This window comes from Marmota monax, unplaced genomic scaffold, assembly GCF_021218885.2.
Source record: "Marmota monax isolate L192 unplaced genomic scaffold, Marmota_monax_Labrador192_F-V1.1 WCK01_AAM20220418_F8-fsc00215, whole genome shotgun sequence".
NCBI classification, from domain to species: domain Eukaryota; kingdom Metazoa; phylum Chordata; class Mammalia; order Rodentia; family Sciuridae; genus Marmota; species Marmota monax.
Window position 1 is genome coordinate 740,230 of NW_026695214.1, and position 27,152 is coordinate 767,381.

At 42.0% G+C, this 27,152-nt stretch overlaps 1 protein-coding gene and 1 long non-coding RNA gene across 2 annotated transcripts; one reads left to right on the top strand and one right to left on the bottom strand.

The window, feature by feature from the left end:
* Nucleotides 1-1,386: 1,386 nt before the first annotated feature.
* Nucleotides 1,387-16,614, bottom strand: Znf549 (zinc finger protein 549). The gene is made up of 4 exons (XM_046430929.2): nt 16,406-16,614; nt 14,443-14,481; nt 6,427-6,553; nt 1,387-4,825 (listed from the first exon to the last, which is right to left on the bottom strand). The coding sequence occupies exons 1-4, from the start codon at nt 16,481-16,483 to the stop codon at nt 3,102-3,104; spliced, it is 1,968 nt and encodes a 655-aa protein (XP_046286885.1). The 5' UTR covers nt 16,484-16,614; the 3' UTR covers nt 1,387-3,101.
* Nucleotides 16,615-16,755: 141 nt separating this feature from the next.
* On the top strand, nt 16,756-18,383 carry LOC131423703 (uncharacterized). Its single transcript, XR_009225608.1, has 2 exons — nt 16,756-17,036; nt 17,157-18,383. It is a non-coding gene; the product is annotated as an uncharacterized LOC131423703 (long non-coding RNA).
* The last annotated feature ends 8,769 nt before the right edge of the window (nt 18,384-27,152 follow it).

The following is a 27,152-nucleotide window of genomic DNA, read 5'->3' on the forward strand; positions in this document are numbered from 1 at the left end:
GGAATTTGTTTTACTCGGATATGGTAAACCAACAGTCACCAACAGAAATGGCTGTCGTGAAGAAAATGTTCACTCAAAGATGCCCAAAAGAGAAAAAAAATCCATGCCAAGAGAAAGGACAAGGGTCAGCCACGAACAAAAGGGAGGAGAGCTCAGCCCAGGGTCATGACGAGACTTCTGCAAAAAGGAAGGGGCAGGGCGGGATAGGTGTGCCATGCTGAGACTGAACAGTTTGATAATTCTGGGCCCCAGGGGTGACTCCTAGATGTCTGGACCCTGGGTCCTGGGGTGAGGCAGGGCAGCAGAAGTACTGGCTTGCCATGACTTTAGTAAGATTGTTTGGAGGTGGCCTCTGAATTGGTTTGTATGTAAAAGTCACGATCCTGAGGGAGTCATTTATTATCTCTAGGAATTAGGTAGTCCTGGAAGGGGCAGTCCCTCTAGGACTGAAAACAGAGAAAACAAAATAAAAACAATACCAAGCTATTGACAATAGCATCAGGATAGGGAATACTTGAGAGACATGTAAGATTTGGAAGACAATGCAGATAACTGACCACTGCAGACAGTGAGAAGAGATACTTCATTACGGACTGAACACTCATTATGTCCTAAGTTGACCCAGACACCAGATGTGTCCTTCTATACTTTAGGTTTTCTACTTATGTCCAGAATTGTAATCTAATTTTTAAAAATTATGAATACTAACCTGGTACAGAAACACTGACTTAGGATTATTCTTTCCACTGAGTTGCCTTTGTGCCTTCATTGAACATCAGCTGATTTATGTACATTCCACCTGTACTTTACAACTGCTACATTTATATTTCTGTGTTTATGCTAGCATCTTCATGTCCTGATTGATGTGTTCATAGCAAGTCTTGAGTTCAGGTCATATACTCCAACTTCCTTCTTTCCCAAAAGTGTTTGGACAGTCCTCGGTCCTCTGCATTTCCTTACCAATTCAGATCCAGTTGTTAATTTCTACATGAAGAGACCACTATGATTTTGACTGGTATTACATTCGACCTATGACCAATTTAGGACACAATGAGTGTTCAATCCCACATATTTCAGTGTGTGTTCAAATACATGTATTTCTCCTCTCATTTAGGTCTGAATTTTTGTTTGGGGTATTTTAGTTTTTTGTGTATGTTTTGCAAATCTCGTAATTAGGAATTTTCAATATCTTTCTGTATTGACTACATTTTCTTATTTTCTATATTGTCAGTACTTATTTTCTATATTATGCTCTGGTATTTGGGGCTTTGACCCAAGGGGTGGGGGGCAGGGACTGCCCTTCCAGGGCTGCCTAATATCTTTAAATCAGGTATATGTCTCTTCACCAAAACAAAAATTAGTAAAGGAAGAAATGGACCAATTAGATTTCATAATAAAGAACTTTTTTTTGGAAAACCAAGTGAAATAAAATGAATAGAAAGAAAGACTGGGAGAAGACACAGGCTTATGTTTATAACAACACTTTTATCAAGATTACAGGAATAGCCGGGCACAGTGGCACGTGTCTGTAATCCCAGCAGCTTGGAAGGCTGAGGCAGGAAGATCACAAGTTCAAAGCCATCTTCAGCAATTTAGGAAGGCCCCAAGCAACTCAGCAAGACCTGTCTCTAAAATATAAAAAGGGGCAGGGTCTGGGGTTGTGGCTCAGTGGTTAAGCATCCCTGGGTTCAATCCCCAGTAGTTTTTATAGCCCAAAATTTGCATCTATGCCTTTCTGGTAAACCAGACTATGTGGTGACATAGATGTATGTATATGGTTAGGGATTCATCTCTTAAGTACAGGAGATTCCCACCAGTGGCAGCAGATGGAAAGCAATGAAGATAATTCTCATCTGTGACACCTGGATACCTAGATGAGCCACAAAGCCAACACTTTGACCCAGGTCTATTTTCCTTCAAGCCTTGCTTTCCTGCCTGTGCAGGAGTCAACTCAAAATTAGTCCAGCAGTGATTGAGGTCCATCAAACCTAGGTCATATATCCTGATAAAAGACTGGCCACAGCAGAAGGAAAGGTCCAGAGAACCTAAGAATTCCTATGCATCCCCAAACAATGCCATGGTAGTAACATGGACATGTTTGGATGACCTACGGTGAGACACATTCTTTGTACTTGCTGTGATCTTCTCCAACCGCTACTTATTGCACTAGATCTCTGGATCAATTATTCTTACCTGGCTCATCCAGCCAATAACACCTACCTGATTCTGCCCTTCAGGGGACATAGCTACACTGAAAGAGTGTTAGAAAATATGGAGCATCACTAAGAACACAGGAACAACCCATAAGTATCACAGCACTGGAGTCTGTCATAAATGCCTCTTCTTAGTAAGATTGTTAGACCTACAAACACATCTGACACCCAAACCATATAACTAGGACCACACAGCTCTGCATTGTTTTCTAGAAGACCTTGAGAAGCAATGACAATGAAGACTACTTCTACAATCATACTGTGCCCTTGGAGCACTGAAAGCTGAGGCCCACAGACTGTTCACCATTCATGGCAAAAGGACACAATTCTGTTCCAGACCCACACCACACAATACGCACAACCTCCCAGATTAAAGATGGCTTAGGTAATAACAATAAGGTGTTTATCAGTGCATATATCAGCACATGGTGATACAGGCCACTTCCCTCTTGGGTGATGTGGAGCAGGAAAAATTCCACAATGGCAACCACACAGAAAAAACAATATGCATACAAAAGGTAAACCTCTGAAGACCACCAGAACCCAGACTGCTCTGCAGGGACTTGTCTATGCCCTGAACAATTCAGCAGAATAGAAGAGGACCCTGTCAGGCTCACATTCACCAAGGCTTCCTTCAGGGTTTGGTGAGCACACACATCTGTATCTGCCCCCAGCCCCCACAAGTGCATCAGAGTGACTGATGGGGCACTGGGATATACCACAATGTAGTGTCTGCTTCAGTACTAGGTGGGTTACAAAGTGCAAGTTAGGGCACTAAGCTTCCCAAGCACTTGGGTCCTGTAGCGAATCTTCTAATTGTTGATCTTCAGAGGTATGAGGTTCAACTTTTGTGTGGCAGATCAGATGAAAGGTCTGTTCCATGAAAGGCTAGGGCCTTCCTCTTGCATGAATGCTTTGGTGCCTGACAAGGGAATATCTCTTGTTGAAGGCTTTCCCACATTCACTGCACTCATAGGGTTTTTCTCCTGTGTGGATCCTCTGGTGCTCAATGAGTTTGTTTTTGTAAAGGAAGGACTTCCCACAAGCAGTACAGATGAAAGGCCTCTCTCCGCTGTGTGCTTTCTGATGCTGAATGAGGCTGGTGCGATGTCGAAAGCATTTCCCACATTCACTGCACTCACATGGCTTTTCTCCAGTGTGGGTCCTCTGGTGCTCAAGAAGTCTTTTTTTGTGGCTGAAGCCTTTCCCACACTCACTGCAGTTGTATGTTTGTTCTCTGATGTGAATTCTCTGGTGCTGAAGAAGTTTATCCTCAGTGTAGAAGCCTTTCCCACATTCTCTGCATTGGTAAGGCTTTTCTCTAGTGTGGATTCTATGATGCTTTAGAAGTGTTTGTTTACAGATGAAGGCCTTCCCACACTCACTGCACTCATAAGCCCGTTCTCCTGTGTGAATTCTCTGATGCCGAATGTAGTCAGAAGACCGAATAAAGGACTTCCCACATTTAATGCACACATAAGGCTTTTCTCCAGTGTGGACTCTCTGATGCTCAAGAAGTCTTTTCTTGTGGATGAAGGCCTTTCCACATTCATTGCATTCATAGGGCCTTTCTCCAGTGTGCATTCTCTGATGATCAAGAAGTGATTGTTTGTAGATGAAGGATTTCCCACATTCACTACATGCATAAGCCCTTTCTCCACTATGAATTCTCTGATGTCGAATGTGGTCAGAAGACTGAATAAAAGATTTCCCACACTCAATGCACACATAAGGTCTTTTTCCAGCATGGATTCTCTGCTGGTGCCCAACAAATGTTTGTTTGTGACGGAATGATTTCCCACATGTGTTGCACACATAAGGCTTTTCTCCATTATGGGTTCTCTGATGCTCAACAAGAGAGTATTTGGAGCTCAGGGATTTCCCACATTCAACACACACATAAGACCTTTCTCCAGTGTGGATTCTCTGCTGATGCCCAATGAGGGTTTGTTTGTGGCGAAATGATTTCCCACATGTGTTGCACACATGAGGCTTTTCTCCATTATGTGTTCTCTGTTGCTCTACAAGTAAGTATTTGGAGCTCAGAGATTTCCCACATTCACTATGTTCATTAGCTTTTTCTCCAGTGTGAACTCTGTGATGTTCAATGGTGTGAACCCTCTCATTGAAAATTTGCTTGAATCTGCTATGTTTGTACTGTCTTGGCTGAATATGAAAGGTCTCTTGGCTTCTCAGTGAACATTCTCTGCCAAGGACAGTCTGATGCTGCAGAAGGTCGAGACTGGCTGGGAAGTCCTTCTCTACATCTCTGCATATAAAAAAGCTATCTGACACAGGGACTCTGCAGATGAGCAAGGCTCCGTTCTCTCCCCTTATGATGTGTTTCTCTCCACTGTGTTGCTTCTGGTTCTGTTTTAGTTTCAAACTTAATGAGAACTGTTTTCCACATGTCACACATATGTATGGTTTCTGCCCCAGAAGTATTCCCTGGTGTCCAGTCAGGTGCAAAGAGTCTTTTGTGAACTGGATACACATCTCACAGGGATGAGCATTTGAAATAGAAGGACTTGGTGCTGGAGTTCTGGCCTGTGATATTCCTATGGAAAGAATCTGCTCAGAATGGGCCATTTTCTCTACTCCATGCCAACAACCTGAAAGCACAAGAATGCAGGTGAAGGGTGACTCTGGTGGGAGGAAACGGCCCAGCAGGAGAATCCCTAGGTTTGTTTCTAGGACAAAAGAGCTAGGGTAGGTCAAAAAACATAAGGTTGTTTGGTAGTGAGCCTCCAGGGTTCAGAATGTAGGAGAGGCCCTACAACCATCAAGAAAACATGGAACGGGTGTCGTTGTGGGAAGACGGGCAGGGTCTACACCTCCTTCCCATGTCAGTGGTTCTCAGTGTGACCTGTCTTCTGGAGACAGGTGAGAACTGCATAGAAGGTGTGTCCTACCCCAAGAAAGCACAGCTGCACCAAGGCAGCTGGTGCTTTCAAGGCTACTTAAATACTTAAACACGTCTCACAGCTCATGAGGTGTGGGCTAATGTTGGAGCAACTACAGAAGCAGAGGAACCGGAGAGATGCAGTGGATGTAGAGGTAGGGAACAGCCAGGGATCAGAAGTCACAGCTGAAGTGACAAGTAGGCAAAATGACAAGTAGGTGGAAGAAATATAGGAATAAGGTATGGCCATGAGCCTTGGCATCAAAACAGTGGGAAGCACAAAACATCTGCCTGATATGATTTGAGCTCAGCCCTGAATGTGTACCCTCCCACAGTTTCAGCTCACAATTCCAGAACCCATATACCCTTCTTGTTAAGACTGGAAACTTGGGTTGATAACGTGTTGGGAAACCATGTAGTTCAGCACGTACTCCCCTCGTGGCCTAAACCAATCATTTCAAACGAATCCCCCTCTTGTAGTAACCAATCACCCCCTACCCAACTTGTTCCCGCCAGTGACTGTGCTAATCATGTTTTAGAGTTGTTTTATGATTTTCCCGCCGTGTGTGATAATTTGCTAAGAGATGCTATGATGTATATGAAGTCCTTGCCTTCCCCAAAGAGTGTATAAAACTGCTGTAAACCCTGGGCTCGGAGCCTCTCAGCGTCACCAGTTGCTGTGTGTGTGGAGGACCGAGTTAGCTTGCAATAAACACCTCTTTGCTGTTTAAAAAAAAAAAAAAAAAAAGACTGGAAACTTCTGCACCCTGCCAGGGAACACTGTTCTCCCCTACCTCCACTCAAGTTGGGAGAACATTTGGGACCTGAAGGTAAAGTCCTAAGGGAAAACAGGTAACTGAGTGACTAACACAAGCTCAGATCATCCTAACCCATGAAAGATGGCAGAAGAGAAATTTACTACAGAAAAACCTTGAAGGGGGTGGGGGGCAGGTCCTACTGTCACACCCTAGTGTTCCCAACACATGTAGCATGTAAATACCTGTGATTCCTAGGTAGGCAGGTGCCAAGAAAAGCCCACTAAAGTCCAGGGAACCCTCAGCAGTCACTTTAGCAGAGTGGCAAAACCAAGTGGCAGTGGTTGGACAGACTGCAAGATTCTGAACACCAACACTAACTACAAGCTTCAGAACAGCAGAGGCTAGGGCTGCTAGGGCTAGGGCTAGCCCAGGCCTGACAATCAGCAGTGTCAGGAGGCCAGGGAGTGGGCAGAGGTCATGGTCCTGCTCTGGGAAGGACAGGGGAACGAAAGGAAAGCACAGAGCCCAGCAGTGTGGATGTGAGGGACCTTACCCACTGAGGCCACGAGTGTAAAGGTCTCCAGCATCACATCATGATACAGATGTTTCTGAGCGTCATCAAGGAGCCCCCACTCCTCCTGGGAGAAGTACACAGCGATTTCCTCAAAGGTCACATGGCCCTGTCACAATGGGGCAGATGAGTTCATGAGCAGCCTCAATACCCAGGTCCCTGGTACCTCACCCTCCACCCTACCTCCCCAATGCAGAGGAAATACAGACCCTGATGCTACTGTTCCCTGCCACCCCTCACACCCAGTGATCACATCTCCAGCTCTCATGACCACAAGGTGAAATGGAGCATCATCTGAGCTCTAGGCCTGGTATGTAGAATCTCAGCCACGCTCCTGCCCAATTCCCTGGGGCCCCAGATCATGCCACCTATACCCACCTGTGCTCAACTCCTGGGTTTAAGCCCTGAACACATCCATTAACACTCCCTCTCCATCTGCTTATTGCTCTGGAGCCTGAAGTTCCCTCGTATCTCCAGACCATGATGGCTATATCCCTAACAACACTACTTCCCTGGTCCATCTCAGATCCTGCTCTGCTTCCCCGTGTCTTGTTGCTCATGTGCTTGTCAAACACCCAGGGCACAGTACCTTCCAGTCTTCTATACAGAAAGCCAGAGGCAGTTCCAGCATCTCCAAGACCATTCCAGTGGCCTGGCTCCTCATTCTAGCACTGGAGTCCTGGGCAGAACTCAAGTAGCCAGGGTCTCTTCTTCTCATTACTGACCTTGCTGCCCTACTCTGACAATGGCTTTCAAACTCAGTCCCCAATTATCTCACTCCAAGCCGAAGGATTCTCCCAGGGATTTCATCTGCTTCTAGCCTGAGCTGCCATCCTGTCAGAACACCTCAGGCTCCAGAAAGAGTCATTAAAAAGACAGTCAACAGAGGGCAGAACCACTAGCCCTGGCCTCAGTGTCATTTGACCTCCATTGCTGCTTCGCCCTGAATGAATCTCTTATCCATCCCCCAGTTAAAGCCCCTTCTGCCAGTCAGATCCATTCCCCATCGTATCCTTACACACCCTCATCATCCCCATGATGATCACTACTTTGACCCAGCGACCACACAGGAACCCAGCAACTAGACAATATTTTGACCACCCTTCCCCACCAGCAGCACTGCCACTATGGCCTGAAGGGCCACATCTTTGATCTGCCCCAGTCCACATGCCAACCACCAGCCAGTGAAAGCCTCCACTAGAATGCCTTCCCTCAGCTCTGCCAGCTGCTGCACACCTGACGCTTGCACTCCCCTGCCCCCAAATGGGACTCCACATCTGAAAACCTACCACCACTATCTCACAACAGCAAACACACAGTTGAACAGGCTGGAAAATGAACACTAACACTTGTAAGACACAGGACAAATTGCTGTCCCCATGACTAGAAAAACAGACAAAAAAAATACAAGGAGTAGAGGCTTCCGGAGTTGACTCATGAAAAGAAACCCCACAGAAGCTGGGTTAGGAAAGCTGGACTACAAACCATGATCTTCTCGAGGTTCAGTGGGAACAACTTTGAAAGCTAAAAACCCCAGGAGGACTCAGTGATAGGAGTCCATAGCACTCATTCTTCTAAACAAAGCACTCCCTCGGATACCTGAGTTGACCTGAGCCTAATCTGCAAGGTTAACAGCCTGAGGGGAAGGGAAATACCCACTACAACTCACTCTGGTAGTCGTCTTGAACTGCCAACTTATAAACTTGAGAAAGGCTTGTGGATTTTAGTTCAGAAGCATAGGCTCACTAAAAACTGAGACCTAATGGCAGTAATTAGAATGCTTCCTCTCCCCCAAACACCTTACTGCATTACTAAATGCTTCCTCTCCCCCTTCTTTCCTCTCTCACTACATTACTATTTACAACAGCTTCTTTTACCAGATATCTGCATCTGGCTAACAAGAAAAAAATTATAAAGCATACCAAAAAGCAAAAAATGAATAAATAAATAAATAACCACAATCTGAAGAAAAAGAGCAAATATGAAAACCAGACCTTGATGTTAGAATCATGAACCCTGTGATTCAGATGCTGAGCGCTCTAATGGATAAAGGAAAGAGAATACACAAGAATGGACAGAAATCTTGAGAAAGAATCAGAAATACAGATCAAAAACACTGTACCAAGATGAAGACTGCCTCTGAAGGGCTAAGCAGATCAGAGAAGGCTGAGAAGAGAACCCACAAGTTTGAGGATAAATAGAAACTTCAAAAATAGAAAAGTAAAGTGCACAAACACAAAATCCCCAATAAATAAAACAGAACAAAAATAAAACCAGGATATCCAATGATTATGAGAAAATTACAAAACGTGCGACATACTAGGATACAAGGAGAAAAAGGAACAGAAGAAATATGTGAAACCATAATAACTGCAATTTTTCCAAATTCATGCCAGACACCAAACCCCAGATTCAGAAAGTTCAGTGATCATTAAGTAGGATAAATACCCCCAAAAAACTACAACTAAGCATTATTATGCTTCATTTGTACATTATCAAAGATAAAGAACCCTGAAAAAAGGCTGAAAGAATAAATACTTTATGTAAGAGCAAAGATAAGAATCATATCTGACTTCTCTTCAGAAATCATGCAAACATGAAGAAAGTAAAGAAGTATCATGAGAAAAAAAATGCACCGACCTAAAGTTATGTACCCTGTGAAAGTATCATTCAGAAGGTGGAAAAAAAACTACAGAGACTTTCTTGGACAAACCAAAATCAAAGATTGTTGTAGCTAATAAAAATGACTTCAAAAAATATTAAAAGGAGACGGTCATCATTATACAAATACATGTATGAAGATGTGAATTTGGTGTCAACATACCTTATATATAATCAGAGATATGATAAACTGTGGTATAAAGGTGTATTAAGAATCGTAATGCAAAAATTAATTAATTAATTAATTAATTTTAAAAAATATTAAAATAAATTGTGTTGCGGGGTGGGGGCAGTACTGGGGATTAAACCCAAATTGAGCTCTACTGCTGAGCTACATTCCCAGCCCTTAAAAAAAAAAAAAAAGAGAGAGACAAATCCACTAAATTCCCCAAGCTAGCTTCAAACTTTGAATCATCCTGCCTCAGCCTCACTAGCAGCTGGGATTATAGGTATGCACCATCACATCTAGGTTAGAACTCTCCAGAGAGCAGAAAAAATTATACAGACCAGAAACACAAATCTACATAAAAGAAGAGCATTAAAGAAGAAATAGGTAAAAGTAAAATGGAAAAACTGCATTTTTGTTATTCATAAACTAACATCATAGTTCATTCATAATTATGATCAATAAATTTGATTATGTTTGCCTGTATTTTATAAATAAAGCAATTTTATAAATAAAGTGAATGACAGAATGATATGAGAGAGCAAGGGCAAATGACAGGAATTATAAGGGGGCAGGAAGGCAGAATTATTAATTTAAGGACTATTTTAAGTGCCCACAAAAACAGGACAGTGCTATTTGGATGTGGACTTGGATTAGTTTCAAAGGTGCACTGAAAACCACAGGGTACTTAGTAACTGCAGAACACCGACTCCCACAGCCAGAAACCATACAAAGTCCACTATCAAATCACAATGGAATTAACCTACAAAGCAATAACAGAAAGAGATGGAAAACTACACAAAGATGGACATTAACAACACTTCTAAATGACTCATGGATCAAAATCGAAACATTCCAGAGAAATTTAAATGAAATGAAAACAGAACTTACCAAACCTGCATGTTACAGTGAAAGCAGTGCTTGGAAGAACGGTTATGGGGCTAAACCAAATATCAGAAAGAAGAAGAGACCTTGCATTAATCATCTAAACCTGAAGAAAAAAAAAAACATACTAGAAAAAAAATAAGAGCAATTTAAATCTGAAGTAATTAGAAGGAAAGAAATAACTTGAACACAAGTCGATGAGAATGAAAACAGGAAATCGATGGAACTAGTAAGTGGTTGGGGGGGGGGGGAGTCAATAAAAATTGATAAGCCCCTATTTAGCCAGACTAAGAATGTAAGAGGGAGAACACAAATTACTAACATCAGATATGAAAGAGGGGACACCACTAAAGATCCCATGCAAATTACAAGGATAGTAATAGAAATACTACCAATAATTCTATGCCCACAATTTCATAAGCTGATGAAATGGATCGATTTCTTGAAAGACATAATCTGACAAAATTTACACAAAACCAAAATTATACCAACTCTCTACAATCTCTTTCAGAGGATAAAATTAGAAGAAATACCTACCAGTTCTACCAGTTATTTCTTTCTAGCCAGAATTATCCTATAATCAAAATAAAAAAGAGTATAAGAAAGAAAACTACAGACTAATACCCCTCATTACCACAGATGCAAAAATACTCAAGAAAATATTAGCAAATGGAATTCAACAATATATAAAAAGAATTATACACTACAATCAAGTAGGACTTATAAGGCTGACTGAATTTTCAAAAGTCAATTAATGTAACCCATGACATCAATAGATTAAATAAGAAAAAAAAATATGACTATATCAATTGATAGAGAAAAAGCATTTGACAAAGTCTGACACTCATTCATTATAAAAATGAAATAAACCAGGAAGAGAAGGGTACTTTCTCAACTTGATAAAAGCTATCTATAAAAAACCTGCAGAAGATATATTTAATGATGAGAAATTCAAAGCTGTTCCACCAAAATCAGGAACAAGGAAAGAATGTCCCCTCCCACCACTGTTTTTCAATATCACACTGAAATTCCTCACTAACACAATAAGAAAATGAAATAAAAGGTATCTGGAGTGAAAGAAAGAAAACTGTATTTTTTTAATGAATGACATGACTGTCTACATAGAAAACCTGTAAGAAATGACCAAAAAACTCCTAAAACTAAAAAAATATATAGAAAGGTTACAGGATAAAAGGTTACTATATAAGTCAGTTTATTTCCTATGTATCAACAATAATTTGAAATTACAACATGATGCCACTTACATTGGCACCAAACAATGAAATACTTAGGATAAATCTAAATGATATATAAGATCTATATGAGGAAGAATACAGAACTCTGACAAAAGAAATTTAAAAAGAACTTAAAAATAGATATTCTATGTTCCTCAATAGGAAGAGTCAGTGTTGTTCCATGTCAGTTCTTCACCATTTGGCCTACAAATTCAATGCAATCTCAGTCAAAACCCCAGCCAGGTGTTTTGCAGACATGGATCAACTGATTTTAAAACTTACATGGAAAGGCACAAAGTCAGAAGAGCCAGCCCAGTACTGAAGCATAACAAAGGGCTGGAGACCCGACCCCGTCCAACTTGAAGACTGACTAATGAGGTATCTTAATAAGACAGCAAGGAACTAGTGAGAGAATGGATAAACAGTCCAGGGGAACAGAAGACAAGTACATAGAAAGACTCACATAAAAGTCAGCTGCTCTGCCAGATGTGTTCCCAGCAACTAGAAGGCTGAGGTAAGAGGATCAGAAATTTGAGGCCAGTCTCAACTTAGCAAGGCCCTAAGCAACTTAGAGAGATCTCATCTCAAAATGAAAATTTAAAAAAGGGGCTGGGGATGCGACTCAGTAGTTAAGCACCTTTGGGCCCAATCCCCAGTACCAGAAAAAAAAAAAAAAAAAGTCAAACTATCTTTGAAAAAGCAGTAAAGACAATGGAGCTACAAGAACTTTTTCAACAGAACTGAACATCTGGATATCTGCACACCAAACAAAGTAAGAGAAATCTCACAGCCTTCACGTAAATTAACTGAACATGTACCGCAGACTAAATGCCAAATGTAAAATGATAGAATTCCTAGAAGATAACACAGGAGAAAATATGGATGACTTTGGGTTTGTTTACTTTTTTTAGAGAGCATCAAAAATGAAATCCATGATAACTAGCTAAATTTACTTAAAATGCAAAATTTCTGCTCTGTGAAGGACACTGTGCTAAGAATGAAAGGCCACAGACCAAAAGATTTGCAAAAGAAACATCTGATAAAGAACTGTTATGTGTAACATCAAAAGGTGTCTTAAATATACAAGAATTCTTAAAAATCAAGAAGAAATCAACCAACATAATTTAAAAATAAGTCAAAGATGGAAACATTAAAGATATGAAGATGGAAAATAAACACATGAAAAGATGCTCTATATCATGTCATTAGGGAAATGCAAATCAAAACAAGACACTTCTACATGGAACAGATGCCACTATGTGCTGATGAAATGTGGAGTAGCAGAGGACTCTCTGCTGGTGGGAATAAACAGTGAAACAGCACCACGGAAGGCAGTCTGGCCGTTTTCTACAAAGCCAAACACCCTTGTCATATGACCCAATAGTACAGATCTTTAGTACTGACCCAAAGACATCAAAAACCTGCCACACAAAACCCTGGACATGGACGTTTATAGCAGCTACAGTTAAAACTGCAAAAACTTGGAAGCCACCAAGAGATCCTTAAGGAGATGAATATATAAATAAAATATTGCTGCACATTGAATGATTCCTATTATATGGTATTTTGAAAAAACAAAATTATGGGAATGGTAAAAAGATCAGTGATCTTTAGGGGCTGGAAACGGAAAGGATGAATAGAGGACTTTAACAGCAAAGGAAATACTCTGCATGGTGCCCTCATGATGAATACATGTTACTCTGCATTTGTCCAGTCTGTTATGTGTAACACCAAGAGTAAACACAAGATAAACTTAGTGACTATGGGCGATTATGATGTGCAGGCATAAATTTAATGGCAATAATCGTACCACTCTGGTGAGAAATACTGATAATAAGGGAGAGCATGCATTATGGTTTAGCTGTTAGGTGTCCACCAAAAGTTCATGTGTGAGACAATGCAAAAAAATTCAGACATGAAGTGAGTGGGTCATAAGTTTTAACCAAATCATAATCCCCTGACAGGGATTCATTGGGTGATAACTGTAGGCAGGTAGGGTATGGCCGGAGGTAGTTCACTGGGGCATGCCTTTGAGGTTTGTATTTTGACCCTGGTGAGTGAGCACTCTGTCTGCTTCCTGGCATGTCCTGGGCCACTTTCCTCCTCCACTCCTCTGCCACAATGTTCTGCCTTACCCTGGGCCCAGCGCAATGGAGCCAGCTATCTACGGACTGAGACCTTTGAAACTGTGATGCTTAAATAAACTTTTCCTCCTCTAAAACTGTTACTGTCAGCAATGAAAAGCTGACTAAAACAGTATTCGTGTGCAACAACAGGAGTATTTGGGAAATCTCTGTACTTTGCTGTCAATTTTACTATAAGCTTAAAAGTGCTCTAAAAACAAAAACCGACTTTAATAAAAATATTTAAGTAAAAAGATAAATCTCCTCATGATAGTATTTCTTTTACATAATCCTACCATTTATGTTCCACCTCAGCAACTGGCACTTCCACACTTTCATTTATTTATGCCAAAAATGTTGAGGTCATTCCTGATTGCTCTCTTACCATATCCAGCAGAAAATCATCCCTGTTGACAAGAGACTGAGAAACTCCACTCCGCCCCCCACTTCAGATTCACAGGTATGTAGGCTCCTATTGGCACTCACCAGGAGTGTTAAAAAAGCCTTAAATCTGTGTTATAAAATTCCCTGCTTTGCTTCAAACCCTCCACGTTTCCTGCACCCCTGGTAGAGGCCTTTGCTCCTCAACCTGCCACTCCAGGATAACTCCTATCCCTCCTTCTCTGTTCCCAGAAGGCACGACAGAGACTTGCAACTTCTTCAACCCCCCCAAGCCATTCTCATCTCCTAGCACTTGGACATGCAATTTGTTCCTTTGCCCAGGAAACCTTCCAGCACCTCATCCTATTAGCTGACTTAGAAATATAATTTCTGACCATAATTAAGGATCCTGGGCCTCAGGTGACCCCAGGGTTCCAAGGATTCAGGACACATCAAGTCCCAGGACACCACTATCACCTGAATTTGTGTACTAGGATCATGGGTGTGAGGAGCAAGGTCAGTGAGGGTCTGGGACTTCTTTACCTACCTGTGATGGTTCCTCAAACCCTTCTGCTGCCATGGAACTCTGTGGAAAGAGGGTGTCTATGAGATAAGGATTAGAGTGGAATCTGTGGAGGCTTAGTTATTCCCTCCTGCCTTGCTCTGAAGAGCTTTCTCAGGCTGGCATTTAACCTCAGATCCTCAGCCCACTGAACAAAGACCTAACCTCTCTGAGGCTGTCTTCACTCATAAAATGGAAACAATCATGGTGGCTACCTCCTGGTAGTGTTATGCATGTCCAATGCTAAGTTTAGCTGTTAGTGACCACAGATCAAATTTCTATAAATGTTTTTGAAAATTTGGGTGTTTTTAATCTGCCATTTAAGATTTCATACAAATGTGATATTGTATCAAATAATTAAGAGTTTCTGTGATTTTCCTTATGGCACCAAATATATGGTTATTTTCCAATATCAGTTCTCTAATTGGTACCAATTGGGCACTCTACCCTTCAATTTTATTCTGCAACTACCTACCTGTAATCAGCATCTGCACCCATATGCCTGAGTTCTAGAACTCAGGCATACAAAACTACCCTTACTTCAGATGCCAGTAACTTTAATGCTCAGGCCACCTATAATGCTATCCAATTTGGACACAAATCTGGGAGTTACATTACCCCTTCTTTAAGTTTCACAATTAGCTAGATTCACTCACAGAATTCAGAAAAACTCAACTTACATTTACTGGTTTATTATTAAGAGTGTAACACAGAAACAACAAAATGTATAGGTTTCATATGTCAAGATATTGGGGGAAGAGAAGATGTGCATCCAGGCCCCTTCCGGACGTGTGACACTCCCAACACTTCCAAGTGTTCCCAACTTGAAAGCTTTCTAAATCTCTTTGTCCAAGATTTTATATGACCTAATTCCCAGCTCACCTTTCCTCCCCGAAAGCCTAAGGAGGGACTGAAAGTTCAAATCCTATGATCACTAGGTCAATCTGGGTGATCAGCCCTACTTTGAGGCTCTTTAGGGACCTCACTGTAAGTATTGTCACCCTTAGTCATTTAATAAAACTCAGGTATTTTGAGAAGGGGCTTGTAAGGAAAACCAGACACTTCACTGAGGAAATTACAAGGGTCCTAGTTCTTTCTTACCAATGCCTGGCAAAGACCAAATGTTTGTATGAGGGCACAGGGACATGTTGTCATTTCAATTTCAAGTTGCTTGAAAGAATTTGTTAAGTCTGGAGCTAAAGTTTGCATTTCCAAGGAGAAGCAGAAGCACCTGTGTACTTGCTGGGCCTGGCCTGCTTCGCTAGCCAGGCTTTTCTCAGGCTCCACAAGAATGAGCTGTCTGCTGTGTCTTCAGAACGGTGAACTACACAGATTTCTTAAGTCCATCGTCCTAGGCGGGCTCCTTAGTCCTCTGACACAACCCTTGGAACCAGGGGCCCTCCCATCTGGAGGCAGCCAGCCAAGGCCCACCCACTCCTCCCCACCCTCCAGCCCCAAGCTCTCTCTTCATTCTAGGCTCACCTCAGAGTAAACCCATTGGGTTTCCCCTCTAAATCTGAACCTCGGGTTTGAGACTGTCACCACTTGGACATCACAAAGCCGTCCCCTCTTCTGACCTCCCTACAACTACACTCCAGGGCATTTCAGAGCCACCACAAAATCCAAACCCTCATCTCTCCCTGAAACCTGCGCCCCCTCGGCTCTTTCAGTCGTGCAGATAAGAGAACTCGGCGGGGTCCTTCACCAGGAGCGCCAGAGTCCCGCCGCGCCACCTTCAAGATCTAGCAACACTCATCACTCCTGTCCCTCGGTCCTCTCCGCCAGCTCTACCGCAGGCTGCTGGACACTGAGCAGCCTCTGAAGTGCTTCAAAACCCTCACTCGGGGCGCTCTCCCAGCTCCCGCGGACCCGGGGAGCCGGGCTGCAGGCCGGTGCTGGCGGCCCGACTCGGGGTCCGGGACGCGGGCGGCGGCGTCGCAGCACTCACCGCGGGGCGCGTCCGCTCGGCCGCCGCCATGGGCCCGCGGGACGGCGAGGTGCGCGGCGGCGCGTCGCAGAGTCCCATCCGCGCCTGCACGCACGCGAAGCCTCCGGCCGCACCGCCCAGGCGACCAGGAGAGGCTGCCAGGGCCGGCCAAGGCCGCGAGAGCTCTGCCGCGGCGCAAGAAGTCCCGCCGGACGCACTGCGCGCTCGCGGAAGCGCCGCCTCGGCTAATTAGCCCAGGCGCGCGCGGTGTTCCGGGTAGTCAGTGCCCGCCCGAGCTGGCGGAGCGCAGGGGCAAACCCCGGAGGAAGCCGGCCGGGCGGGACGGAGATCGGGACGGAACCCGGAGGAAGCCGGCAAGGCCGGACGGAGATCGGAGCGGAGCCGGGAGGAAGCCGGCCGGGCGGGACGGAGATCGGGACGGAACCCGGAGGAAGCCGGCAAGGCCGGACGGAGATCGGGGCGGAGCCCGGAGGAAGTCGGCCGAGAAGGACGGAGATCCGCACGGAGCCCGGAGGAAGCCGGCAAGGCCGGACGGAGATCGGGGCGGAGCCCGAGGACCGGGCCAGGGCGGGCTGTGGCGGGGCGCTGGCTTACCCCTGGGTCTGGGGCGTGAGGCGTAGACGCCACACAGGTCGCGAGGGAGTCCGAGTGCTTATCATTTGTTCCCCTTGGTTTTCTTGTATGTGCGGAGGGCACCAGGAAGAAAACTTGGAAGGCGATTCTCAATGATTTTGCCTCCATACGATTCCAGGATAAAAACGAGATGTGAGGGCGACATCCCCTGTGGCTTGGGGTTAGAGTCCCGCGGCCAAACGACGGAGTGCTGCGGGCGGCGTGCTGACGGCGACAGCGGACCCGACTGAGCGCCTTAGGTTCCTGTCCACGGCTGCGGCGGGACGGTAGCTCTGAAGAACAATGGGAATGGCCACTTTGAAAAAAAAAGTTCTAGGTCAATAGATATCCAAGGGGCTGGGGTGGTGGCTCAGCGGTAGAGCGCTCGCCTAGCACGCATGAGGCACTGGGTTCGATCCTCAGCACCACATACAAAGATAAATAAAAATAAAAACAAAGTTATATTTAAAAAAAAATAGATATCCAGCTAGTAAGTTTGATTTGCACCTCTGCTCTTAAACATGCAGAAAAAATGATTTCAGGCGTAAAAAGCTTATATGGGAAGAAGACTTACCCTTCTTTACAGGGTGGTCATGGAGACAATGTGTTAGTGATAGGATAGAGCAAGATTTCCCCAGCAAAAACACAGGCATCACCACACGTTCACCAGCAACATCAGAGCAGTGGGCTTCTGTTACCACGCATGCCATAGAAGATTCTGTGACAAGTCACACAGATAGGACGATATTGAGGTTTCTGTAAGTGAATATGTATACACTATATTTAATGGCTTCTACGAATTAAGGAAAGGTTTCATATAAAAAACTAATAAAACTCGTAATAGTCATTTTACATTTGAATTACAAAAGATAGATGACAAATATGAAAAGAAAAATGCATTTAAACTGGGCAGTAAGAAAACTGCATTAAAGTAAACTAGAACTTTTGATGAAAGTCACATTTTCAGTGTGGTTAACACTAAAAAGGTCAGTAAATAGTAAAAACTAACAGTGGGTGTGAAGACTGGAAAAAGTGTCCTGGAGATGTGTGGCATTTGTTATGTCTCCACAAGATTCATATGTTGAAGTCATCACCCACAATGTGACCTGTTGGGTTGTAGGGAATTTAAGGAAGAACTGAAGGTTAAATGAGGCCATAGGCATGAGCCCCAATTCAGTGGCCGCTGCCCTTAATAGAAGAGATCCTAGGAATGTACCCACACAGAGGGAAGGCTGTGGGAGGACCCAGCAAGAAGGGAGTCTCCTACTACACAAGGAGAGAGGCCTCAGGAGAAACCATGTCTGTTGGCAGCTTGATCTTAGACGTCCTACCTCTGCAGCTGAGAAAATAAAATTTTGTTATTTAAGGCTTCCTGTCTCTGGTTTTTTAATGGCAGCCCATACAAACTAAATGGCATTATATAGTAATCTAAAAATTTTCAGCCTTGTGCAAAACAAATTCTTTTCAACATTACATAGTCCAGGTAGACGAGTGCATTTAAACTCACAGGCAGGTGTCTGTATAGTAGCAAAACCTAACTGCCCAAAACTGGAAAGCAGATAGACAAAAACCTCTGAAAGGAGAATGCAGAACAGTATTCTATTCAGGTATTTATGTCAGAATAATATACAAAACTGAAAAATAAAGAACTTAATAAACATGCATGTTGGGCAAGTGATTTAAGGCATGTAGTAATCATTATTTGGTTCCATTTGTATGAAGTTTCCAAACAGACAAAACTGAACTACATAGATGCATATTTAAAACATTGACGTTAAAACTATCAATAAAAACAAGGAAATGCTTACTTGGGATATAAGAAAATAAATTTTGGTTTGGTAAGTGAACTGACAAAGTACATGGGGCTCCTAGGATGCTATGACTTATGCACCTGAACAAGAGTTAAGCAGATGCTAACTTTAGAAATAGTTATTAAGCTGGCCAGGTAATTTTGTTTTCTGTATACAAGTTATTTATCAAAATTAAAGGGTAAATAAATAGGATTTATAAGAAAAGTTGGTCTGTTATCAAAATAAGAAAAAGATTTATAATAATTTAATAACTAAAAATATTATTTAAAAATCTACTGCCAATATTATAAAAACTCTACTGCCAATTTGAGCAAACCTTTACAAAAATAATTCTGGACAAATATAGCTATACAATTTTTAATGTTAAATATCTCATATTGCTAATTTAGAAAGTTGAGATGATATCAATATTTCACAGAATATTAGAGGTATATTATGAAATGGAGTCATAGAGGAAGAAGTATTAATTGTAACAAAGTGTTAATTTAAAAATACATATTATAAAATTAGTCAAAGAAAGACCAAAGAATTGTAATAGAAGTAAACAAATCATTAAAATTTAGTTTTAGCACTGTGTTATTCAGCTTTTGGTCACCGTGACCAAAATTCCTGACAAAAGGAGGAAAAGTTTATTTTGGCTCATGGTTTTAAAGGTTTACTCTAGGGTGGGTCAGCTCCCTTTCTCCACTGCCCAGGGTGAGGCCAGCTGTCATGGTGGCAAGGCATGCCAGGCGGAGCAAAGGAAAGGGGAGGAGCCTGAGGGACTACACTTCTGGGGCATAGTCACAGGGACCCAACTTCTCCTACCACGCCCCACCTGCCTACAGCTATCTCCCAGTCTGTTCAAATTAGATGAGCTGATTAGGTTACAGCCCGCGGGATCATATAATTTTGCCTCTTAATATTTCTGCACTAACTTAAGGAGCTTTGGGGGGATACCACATATCCAAACCAAAACAAGTGCATTTTCTCAAAAACTGGTAAATCACTTGGTTACCACCACATTCTGGAACACGTGGTGTAACTACTCAACTCACTCTTCGCACAGTGTTGAGGGCCACTCAGTCACAGCCAGACCACATGGAACTCACAGCTGGTGGCCGTTAATCTCCAGTTAGAACCCTCCATGGGAGATCTGCTCTGATTACACCCTAGACCAAAATAAAGGCCTCAGTCCCCAGGTCCACCTCTCTCTCTGGCTGTCCACATGCTGGTCAGTCCCTTCTGTACTGTCTTGCCAAACAAATGTAAAAATAAAGGAATGAAGGGAAGATAACTGCTTCCAATAACTGGAGAATAGGCTCAAATGAGAAAGTAATAAAATCCCCAATCCTGTGTTTGGTTCTGGAATAAAAAAAAAAAAAAAAACTATAAAAGACACTGATAGAAAAGTTTTAAAATATGAGCATAGTGTGTAAATTAAATAATTCTATCGAATGAATGCTGACTTTTCTAAATTTGAAGATTGTACTCAGGTCATGGAGAATAATACCCATTTATTTTTAAAAAGCACAACAAATTATTCATTGCCAAAGGGTACAATGTTCCCATCTTACCATAATGGTGTTCAAAAGATAATATATATTATCAAAAATAAGATAGGTTATGCATACATAATAGACAAAGAAAAGTTGTTCTGTTATGAAAATAAGAAAAAAGAAGATATATCATCATGTTGTATATGAAATTAAGAATAAAACTTAGGAAGACAAAAAATATATGCACAAAACTATATGCATCTAAGGATACAAGAGAAGGTCTATTCTGTAGTTTTATAAATAACATCTACAAAGGTGTTTTGGCAGGTTTCATAACCCATGGTCCATTGTTAACATATTCCCATAAGATTAAAACAAAAGTACAGTGGCCATGCATGGAACTTGTACTCAGTGTTAAACTGGATATCAGACTTCAGACATTAAGGAAAGAAAATAAGCATACAATATTTGGAAAAGAAGAAGTAGGTATGTCCTCCTACACCAAATAAAATATTTCCTTAAAACTATTTTTATTTTGAGTCCAAACATGAACAGTCAATTTTCAACTTCAGCCTACCTGAAGCCCTTGTACTTCCTCTTATTGCCTTAGGACAGATTGCTTTCTAGTCTACAATGGTATTTATTTCAACAATGCAATGTTTATTGCCTTTTTCATAAGTATACAGTGACTTCCAGAAGGGCAAACTTATATTTTGTTCACCAATATAATCCATGTGCCTAGAAACATACCGGAAACCCATAAACTACCCAATAAATATTAGTCAAAATACTGAACAAATATGATAACATGAGAGCTCAGGAGAAATGTTCTAATTATAATCACATTTTTTCCTGCTTTTGAGGAAGAATTGCTTTGGAAACATAGCCTCTAGATCAGCTAAGAATCTGGGATAAACATTTGATTGGCATCCATCTCACTTGTTAGATTTCGGGTTTCTCTTCTCATCTTTCATGTGGATTTTGTTGATTTCAAAAGTTCACTTTTATTGCTGGGCATGGATTTCTCCTGTAATCCCAGCGACTCAGGAGACTGAAGCAGGAGGATCAAGAATTCAAAGCCAGCCCTAAGCAAATCAGTGAGACCCTGTCTCTAATAAAATATATTTTAAAAGGTCTGGGGGATGTTTCTCAGTGGATAAGTACTCCTGGGTTTAATCCTTGGTACCAAAAAAGAAAAAAAAAGTACACTTTCCTTAATTGTCTCTGAAATTCCTGTTGGATATATTTTTAAATTGTTTTAATAGCTGTCAGTGTTCTCCACAATCCCAAGTGCTCCTCAGAGATCTTCTGCAGTCCCCTAGAAGATGCTCTCACTGCACTCCCAGGTGACATGATAATAACTCCCAGCAAGGAGGAGAGGTCTTGCAGTCCCAGGCCTTTATCTGAGGTTCATGTGTCTCACCCACACACTTGACACATGCTGCCTCCGCATCCCTGTCTTGAGAGGAAATCCACATGTGGTAAGTAGCTTTTCTCTTTTCTCTTTGGGGAAGTATCAGATTCTCAGAAAGTATTTTTCTCAGGAAATCTAAGATTAACTAGTATTTTTTTTTACTTTATTTTTTACTGGGGAATTGAACTCAGGACACTTGAACATTGAGCCACATTTCCAGCCCAATTTTGTATTTTATTTAGCAACAAGATCTCACTGAGTTGCATAGCACTTTGCTTTTGCTGAGGCTGGCTTTGAACTTGCAATCCTCCTGCCTCAGCCTCCCAAGGTGCTGGAATTACAGGTGTGTGCCACCATGCCCCGCTGATAGATTAACTCGTCTTAAAAATGCTTTGCCTTGGGCTGGGATTGTGGCTCAGTGGTAGAGCCCTCGCCTAGCACGGGCGGGACCCGGGTTCCATCCTCAGCACCACATAAAAATAAAGGCATTGTGTTAAAAAAATGTTTTGCCTTTCTGAGATTGGAAACAAAAACCTTAGGTAGATAACAGAAGTCAGATGACAGATTAGTGATAGATGATACATGGACGGTGAATGATGCATAGATGATAGGTGTTACATAAATGATGGATGATGCATAGATGATGATAGGTGATAGGTATAAATGATACATAGATGATAGATAAAGGATTGATGAATCCCCGAACACATTCAAGAAGCAAATGCTAGGGGAGGAGAGGCATGTGGCCACTCCAGTGAGCTCTTAGGGCTGCCTGGCATCTCCCTTCTCTCCTCTCAGATTCTTTCAGAAACTGCTCCCTCTTCTCACTCAACACATGGCCTCTAACAGGGCTCTGGCTGAAGCCCTGGGGATGCAGGCACGCTTCAAGGAAGGAGATAGGGGGTGAGCTCCCACTTTGAGCAGACATGGAGTGCCTGTGTGGGAGCGGCTGCAGGTGTGTGGGTAGATCACACTCAAGGTTCAATCCCCAGAGTTCATCGGCTTCTGCTGTTTCCTCTGCTGGACCCTGAATCTCTTGATAAATTCATTTCTGCCTTTAGTAGTGAATGGCCCAATGAATTAAGAAAAAATTCAGTGTAGATGAGAACGGTGGGTACTGTTCCTGGTCAATGCAAGTAAGTCATAGCCTATGATATGCTATCTTAGACTTTTCCCCTGACTTGACGAGTCTGGTCCTCATGGCCCGGGCCAGTGGCTCCATGGTCCTTGTCCTGCACAGACACCGGCAGCCAGTCCAGACCTTCACAGCCATGTCCTCTGCCCTCAACCTTTCCACAAGGCCAGAGCCACATGCACCCTCCTGGTCCTGGTGAGCTCCTTTGTATTCAGTCTACACTATTTTGACAGGTGGGTGATTCTAGCTGCAAATGAAGGGCAATGGGTCGTGAACGGCTCTGTGCTGGTGGCCTCATGTTTCCCAACACTGAGCCCTTTGTGTCATCGTCAGTGACACCTGCATGTCTCAGTTTTTGTATTCTTGTTAGAGAAGTATGAATCTGTTTTCTTGGTAAATCATTCATTTCAATATTTGTTAAGATTAGGAAAGTGCTAGAATTTGTGATACCAGGAAAATATCAGGACAATATTGTCCTCGCCCAAACAAACCTGTCACATAGTGAATTTTACAAAGAAAAGTCTGAATATCCTCTTTGAGGAAATTCAGAGGAAAAGTTCATGGAATTCTTAAATACTGTGAATAGAAGGAGGTTTCTATATTTAGAGAATTTTAGGAAATCTCTTACTTTATGTCTTAAGATACATGGAAGGTGTTTTTTAAAAATATTTTTTGAATCATATGATTAGAATATTTTTTTTTCATTTTTTGTGGTACTATGGATTGATCCCAGGGCCTCTCTACTAGGAGCTACACTCCTTCTTTATTTTTTATTTTGAGACAGGAGCACACTAAGTTACTGAGGCCAGCCTTGAACTAGTGATCCTCCTGTCTCTACCTCCCTGCTCTCCCAGTGCCCAGCTTGGGTCCAGTTCTCTCTGCTCGCGGGGAAATCACTTTTAATCATTTGAAGTTGGCTCAAATGGTTGGGTGAAATCCTTTATGCTCAGAGTTTATAGAAATAGGGTGAGAATCAGATTTAAGAATGGAACAAGGAAGCTGATAGAAGTTCTGGGTGACCCTTAGGACAGCACCCACCTTTCTTTCACTTTTTCCTCTTCAGCTTCCACATATGACAGAAAATATACGACCCTTGATCTTCTGAGTTTGACTTAATTTGCTTAACATGATGGTCTCTAGTTCTATTAATTTCCAGCAATGGTTTCTTTGCATATTCCACCTAAAAATATAAACAAATATCCACATTAAATAGTAAATATTAGTCTCGTGAGCTATTGATATTGACTTTTCTTTTTTTTTTAAGAGAGAGAGAGAGAATTTTTTAATATTTATTTTTTAGTTTTCGGTGGACACAACATCTTTATTTTATTTGTGTGTGGGCTGAGGATGGAACCCAGTGCCCTGCGGATGCCAGGCGAGCCGTTACTGCTTGAGCCACGTCCCCAGCCCACTGACTTATTTTTTCAAATTAACCTTTCTCTTATTTTTAAAAGACTTTCTTGGAGTCTTAGTTGATATTCCAGAAGGGATTACATCTCTTTTTGTCACTTAGTTTGCCCTGTTTTCTTTTGAATAGTAAATGGCACCCCATAATCCCATAGCACTCACATTACTGCGACCTTCTCCTGTGTTTATGTGGTCATCAAAGAGTTAGAATCCATGTTAGCTGCCTGGCATGGTAGCACATGCCTGTAATCCCAGTGACTTGGGAGCCTGAGGCAGGAGGATTGTGAATTCAAAGCCAGCCTCTGCAACTTAATGAGGCACTTAGCAACTCAGCAAGACACTGTTTCTAAATAAAATATTTTAAAAAGGGCTGGTGATGTGGCTCAGTGGTAGAGCATGCCTGGGTTTAATCTTCATTAACAAGAAAAAAATCATGTTAGCTTTGACACATGTAATTGCACCTATTAGCACCTGAAATGATGTAATAGTATCAATCATTATTTTTTTTTGTTCTTGTAACATTTGATTGGAACATTCTAGCCTGACCATAACTGCCGGATGACCAGCACCCAGGTAGAGCATATTCCTGCTTGGAGGTGTGAAACTGACGGGGAAAATAAAAAGTCAGAAAATAATAAGAAATCAAAGACAATAGGCAGAGTATAGTTTTAAAAGCAGGGTGCCTGGTGGGTTTTCCAACCCTGACAGGAACTGTAACTGAACAGCAAAAAAGGTCCCAATCCTTTATTTAAAGGGAAATACATCAAAAGGTTTCAGTGTGGCAGGCTTCTTGAAGAAAACAGGATATGGATGAGAAAACAAGTTGTTTGGGGCTTTAAATGTTACACCCATCTCTGGGAGGCTGCGTTGAACCTAGGACTGTGAGCTAAGGCAGAGCACCAGCATGATCTGGGCTTTCTTAAACTGGGGAATTTCAACCAGGAGTTCCCAGAAAAATAGCCTCTCTGCTTTATAATGGCTCAAACAAACCCACAATTTATACAAAGCTTCCAATCCATAACTAACTCCCTTCAAATTGTGAAATTAGTTCCCTTCAGATATCTGCACATTCTGGTGTTGCAGCCTCTATGGGATCATGAGTTTGGGAATTATTGTGCTTCTTGAACACAGTGCTATGCCATCCAGAAGCGGAAGCAGCAGATGGAGAACTATGAGGGAAGAAGGAAGAAGGATATCAGACAGAACTGAAATTCATTTCTATTTATTCACAGCTGATGGCTGTAATTGGGTATTCATTCAGAAAAGAGATATTGGCAATGAATACCTGGTTCAGCTGATTGAAACCACTTTATTCTGGTCCTAGAGGTCCTTGTCAACTCTGGGAAATCTAATTCTTTCCCATTTGGCACTTTCCTTAATCATAAGAACTCAAATATTAAATGAAGTTAATCTAAAGAGTTGATTGACAGATGTAGGTTCATCCTGCTTGTCTGGAACTTTGCCATAGACGAGAATTTCCTCATTTACATGAAGCATCTGTCTACATTCAAGTCCTGCTGCTTGAAAATGAGATTTTTTCCCCCTCTGTAAACCTGAGTTGGAGGTTTTGTTCTCCCTATCGTGCTTTCCCTTGGGATTTCAAGGATCCTTCCAGGAAGCGGGCAGCATATTACTAATCTGCAGAATGTTCTTCTACTTCTAACCAGAAGCATGGCCTCACGCTATTTCACTAACAACAGCTGACAAGGCTAAAGCCTTCCCTATGATCCAGGTTCTACTTAAGAAATACCAATTCTTATTTTCACTCATTTCTCACTCTTTCTTTGTGATCTCTGACACCAATGAACTCAGAATCACCCAAGAATATAGGCACAGTGGTGCACACCTGAAATCCCACAACTCCGGAGGCTGAGGCAAAAGGATTGGAAGTTCAAGGCCAGTGTGGGCAACTTAGTGAGAACTTATCTCAAAACAAAAAGATCTATGGAAGTAGCCCAGTGGGGGAGAGCCCCTGGGTTCGATTCCCAGTGCCACACACATGAAACTTTCCAGGGAAATCAGTATCAATACAAATGCTTGGGTCTTGTCCCCCTGAAGCAAGGTAAGTCCCCAGTGTCCTTATTTCTCCAGTGATTCTGATGCACCTCCAAAGTCTGAGAACATCCTGATGCAATAGAAAGAAGTGCCAAGATTAAGGGAGTACCCTGTGTCAGGCACAGCAACTTGAGATCTGGCAATTCTGCTAAGAAGAAAATTATACCAAGAGAAGAGTAAGCCGCCGCTGAGCAGCAACCTGTCCATCCAGCTTACTGGACAGCATTGAAACCCAATGACCTGATGATTTGTCAAATTAAAAAAACACAGACACATTTCAAATCTATATGGCTTAATTGTTTTCTTGTGTGCAGTTGTAGGATAATGAAATAATCTAAATAAAATAGTGAAATAAAGACATTTCCGTGTTTATATTACCATAAAAGAATTTGCACCTTTTTACATACTGCCTATATATTGTAAATAACTTGAGATGTAGTCTCATTTACATGACAGGAAATACTTACAGGTTTAAAAAATAACAAATATCATGGTCCTAAAACCAGAGGTGAAAACTTTAAATACAAAATATGTTTTAAGTCATGTTAAACTCTGTTAATTACTACTCGTGAGAGGAAACCAAGATCTGATTTCATGAAACGAGGCACAAAAGAGCCCTTGCTGCTTCGGTGTGATTTTAGTTGAATTTTTTCTTTTAAAAATGACTTAATTTTAATTATGTGGATATTAGAATAATAAGATGGTCTGTTATATTGAAGTATCATTTGAGAAGAGTACTAACTTTGCAGTTTGTATTCTATCTATTCAGATGTGAGAAACTATGGAGTATTTTTTTCTCACCTAATTCTTTTGACAGGACCCCTAGAGAAAGCGC

Bases quoted from the DNA above. Each gene is read 5' to 3' on its own strand.
- Znf549 (XM_046430929.2), bottom strand. From the start codon at position 16,483: ATGGGACTCTGCGACGCGCCGCCGCGCACCTCGCCGTCCCGCGGGCCC. The intron at 14,482-16,405 runs GTGAGTGCTGCG...CTCTTTCCACAG, and splicing joins CCGAGCGGACGCGCCCCGCG to AGTTCCATGGCAGCAGAAGG. The intron at 4,826-6,426 runs GTAAGGTCCCTC...TTGTGCTTTCAG, and splicing joins TACACTCGTGGCCTCAGTGG to GTTGTTGGCATGGAGTAGAG.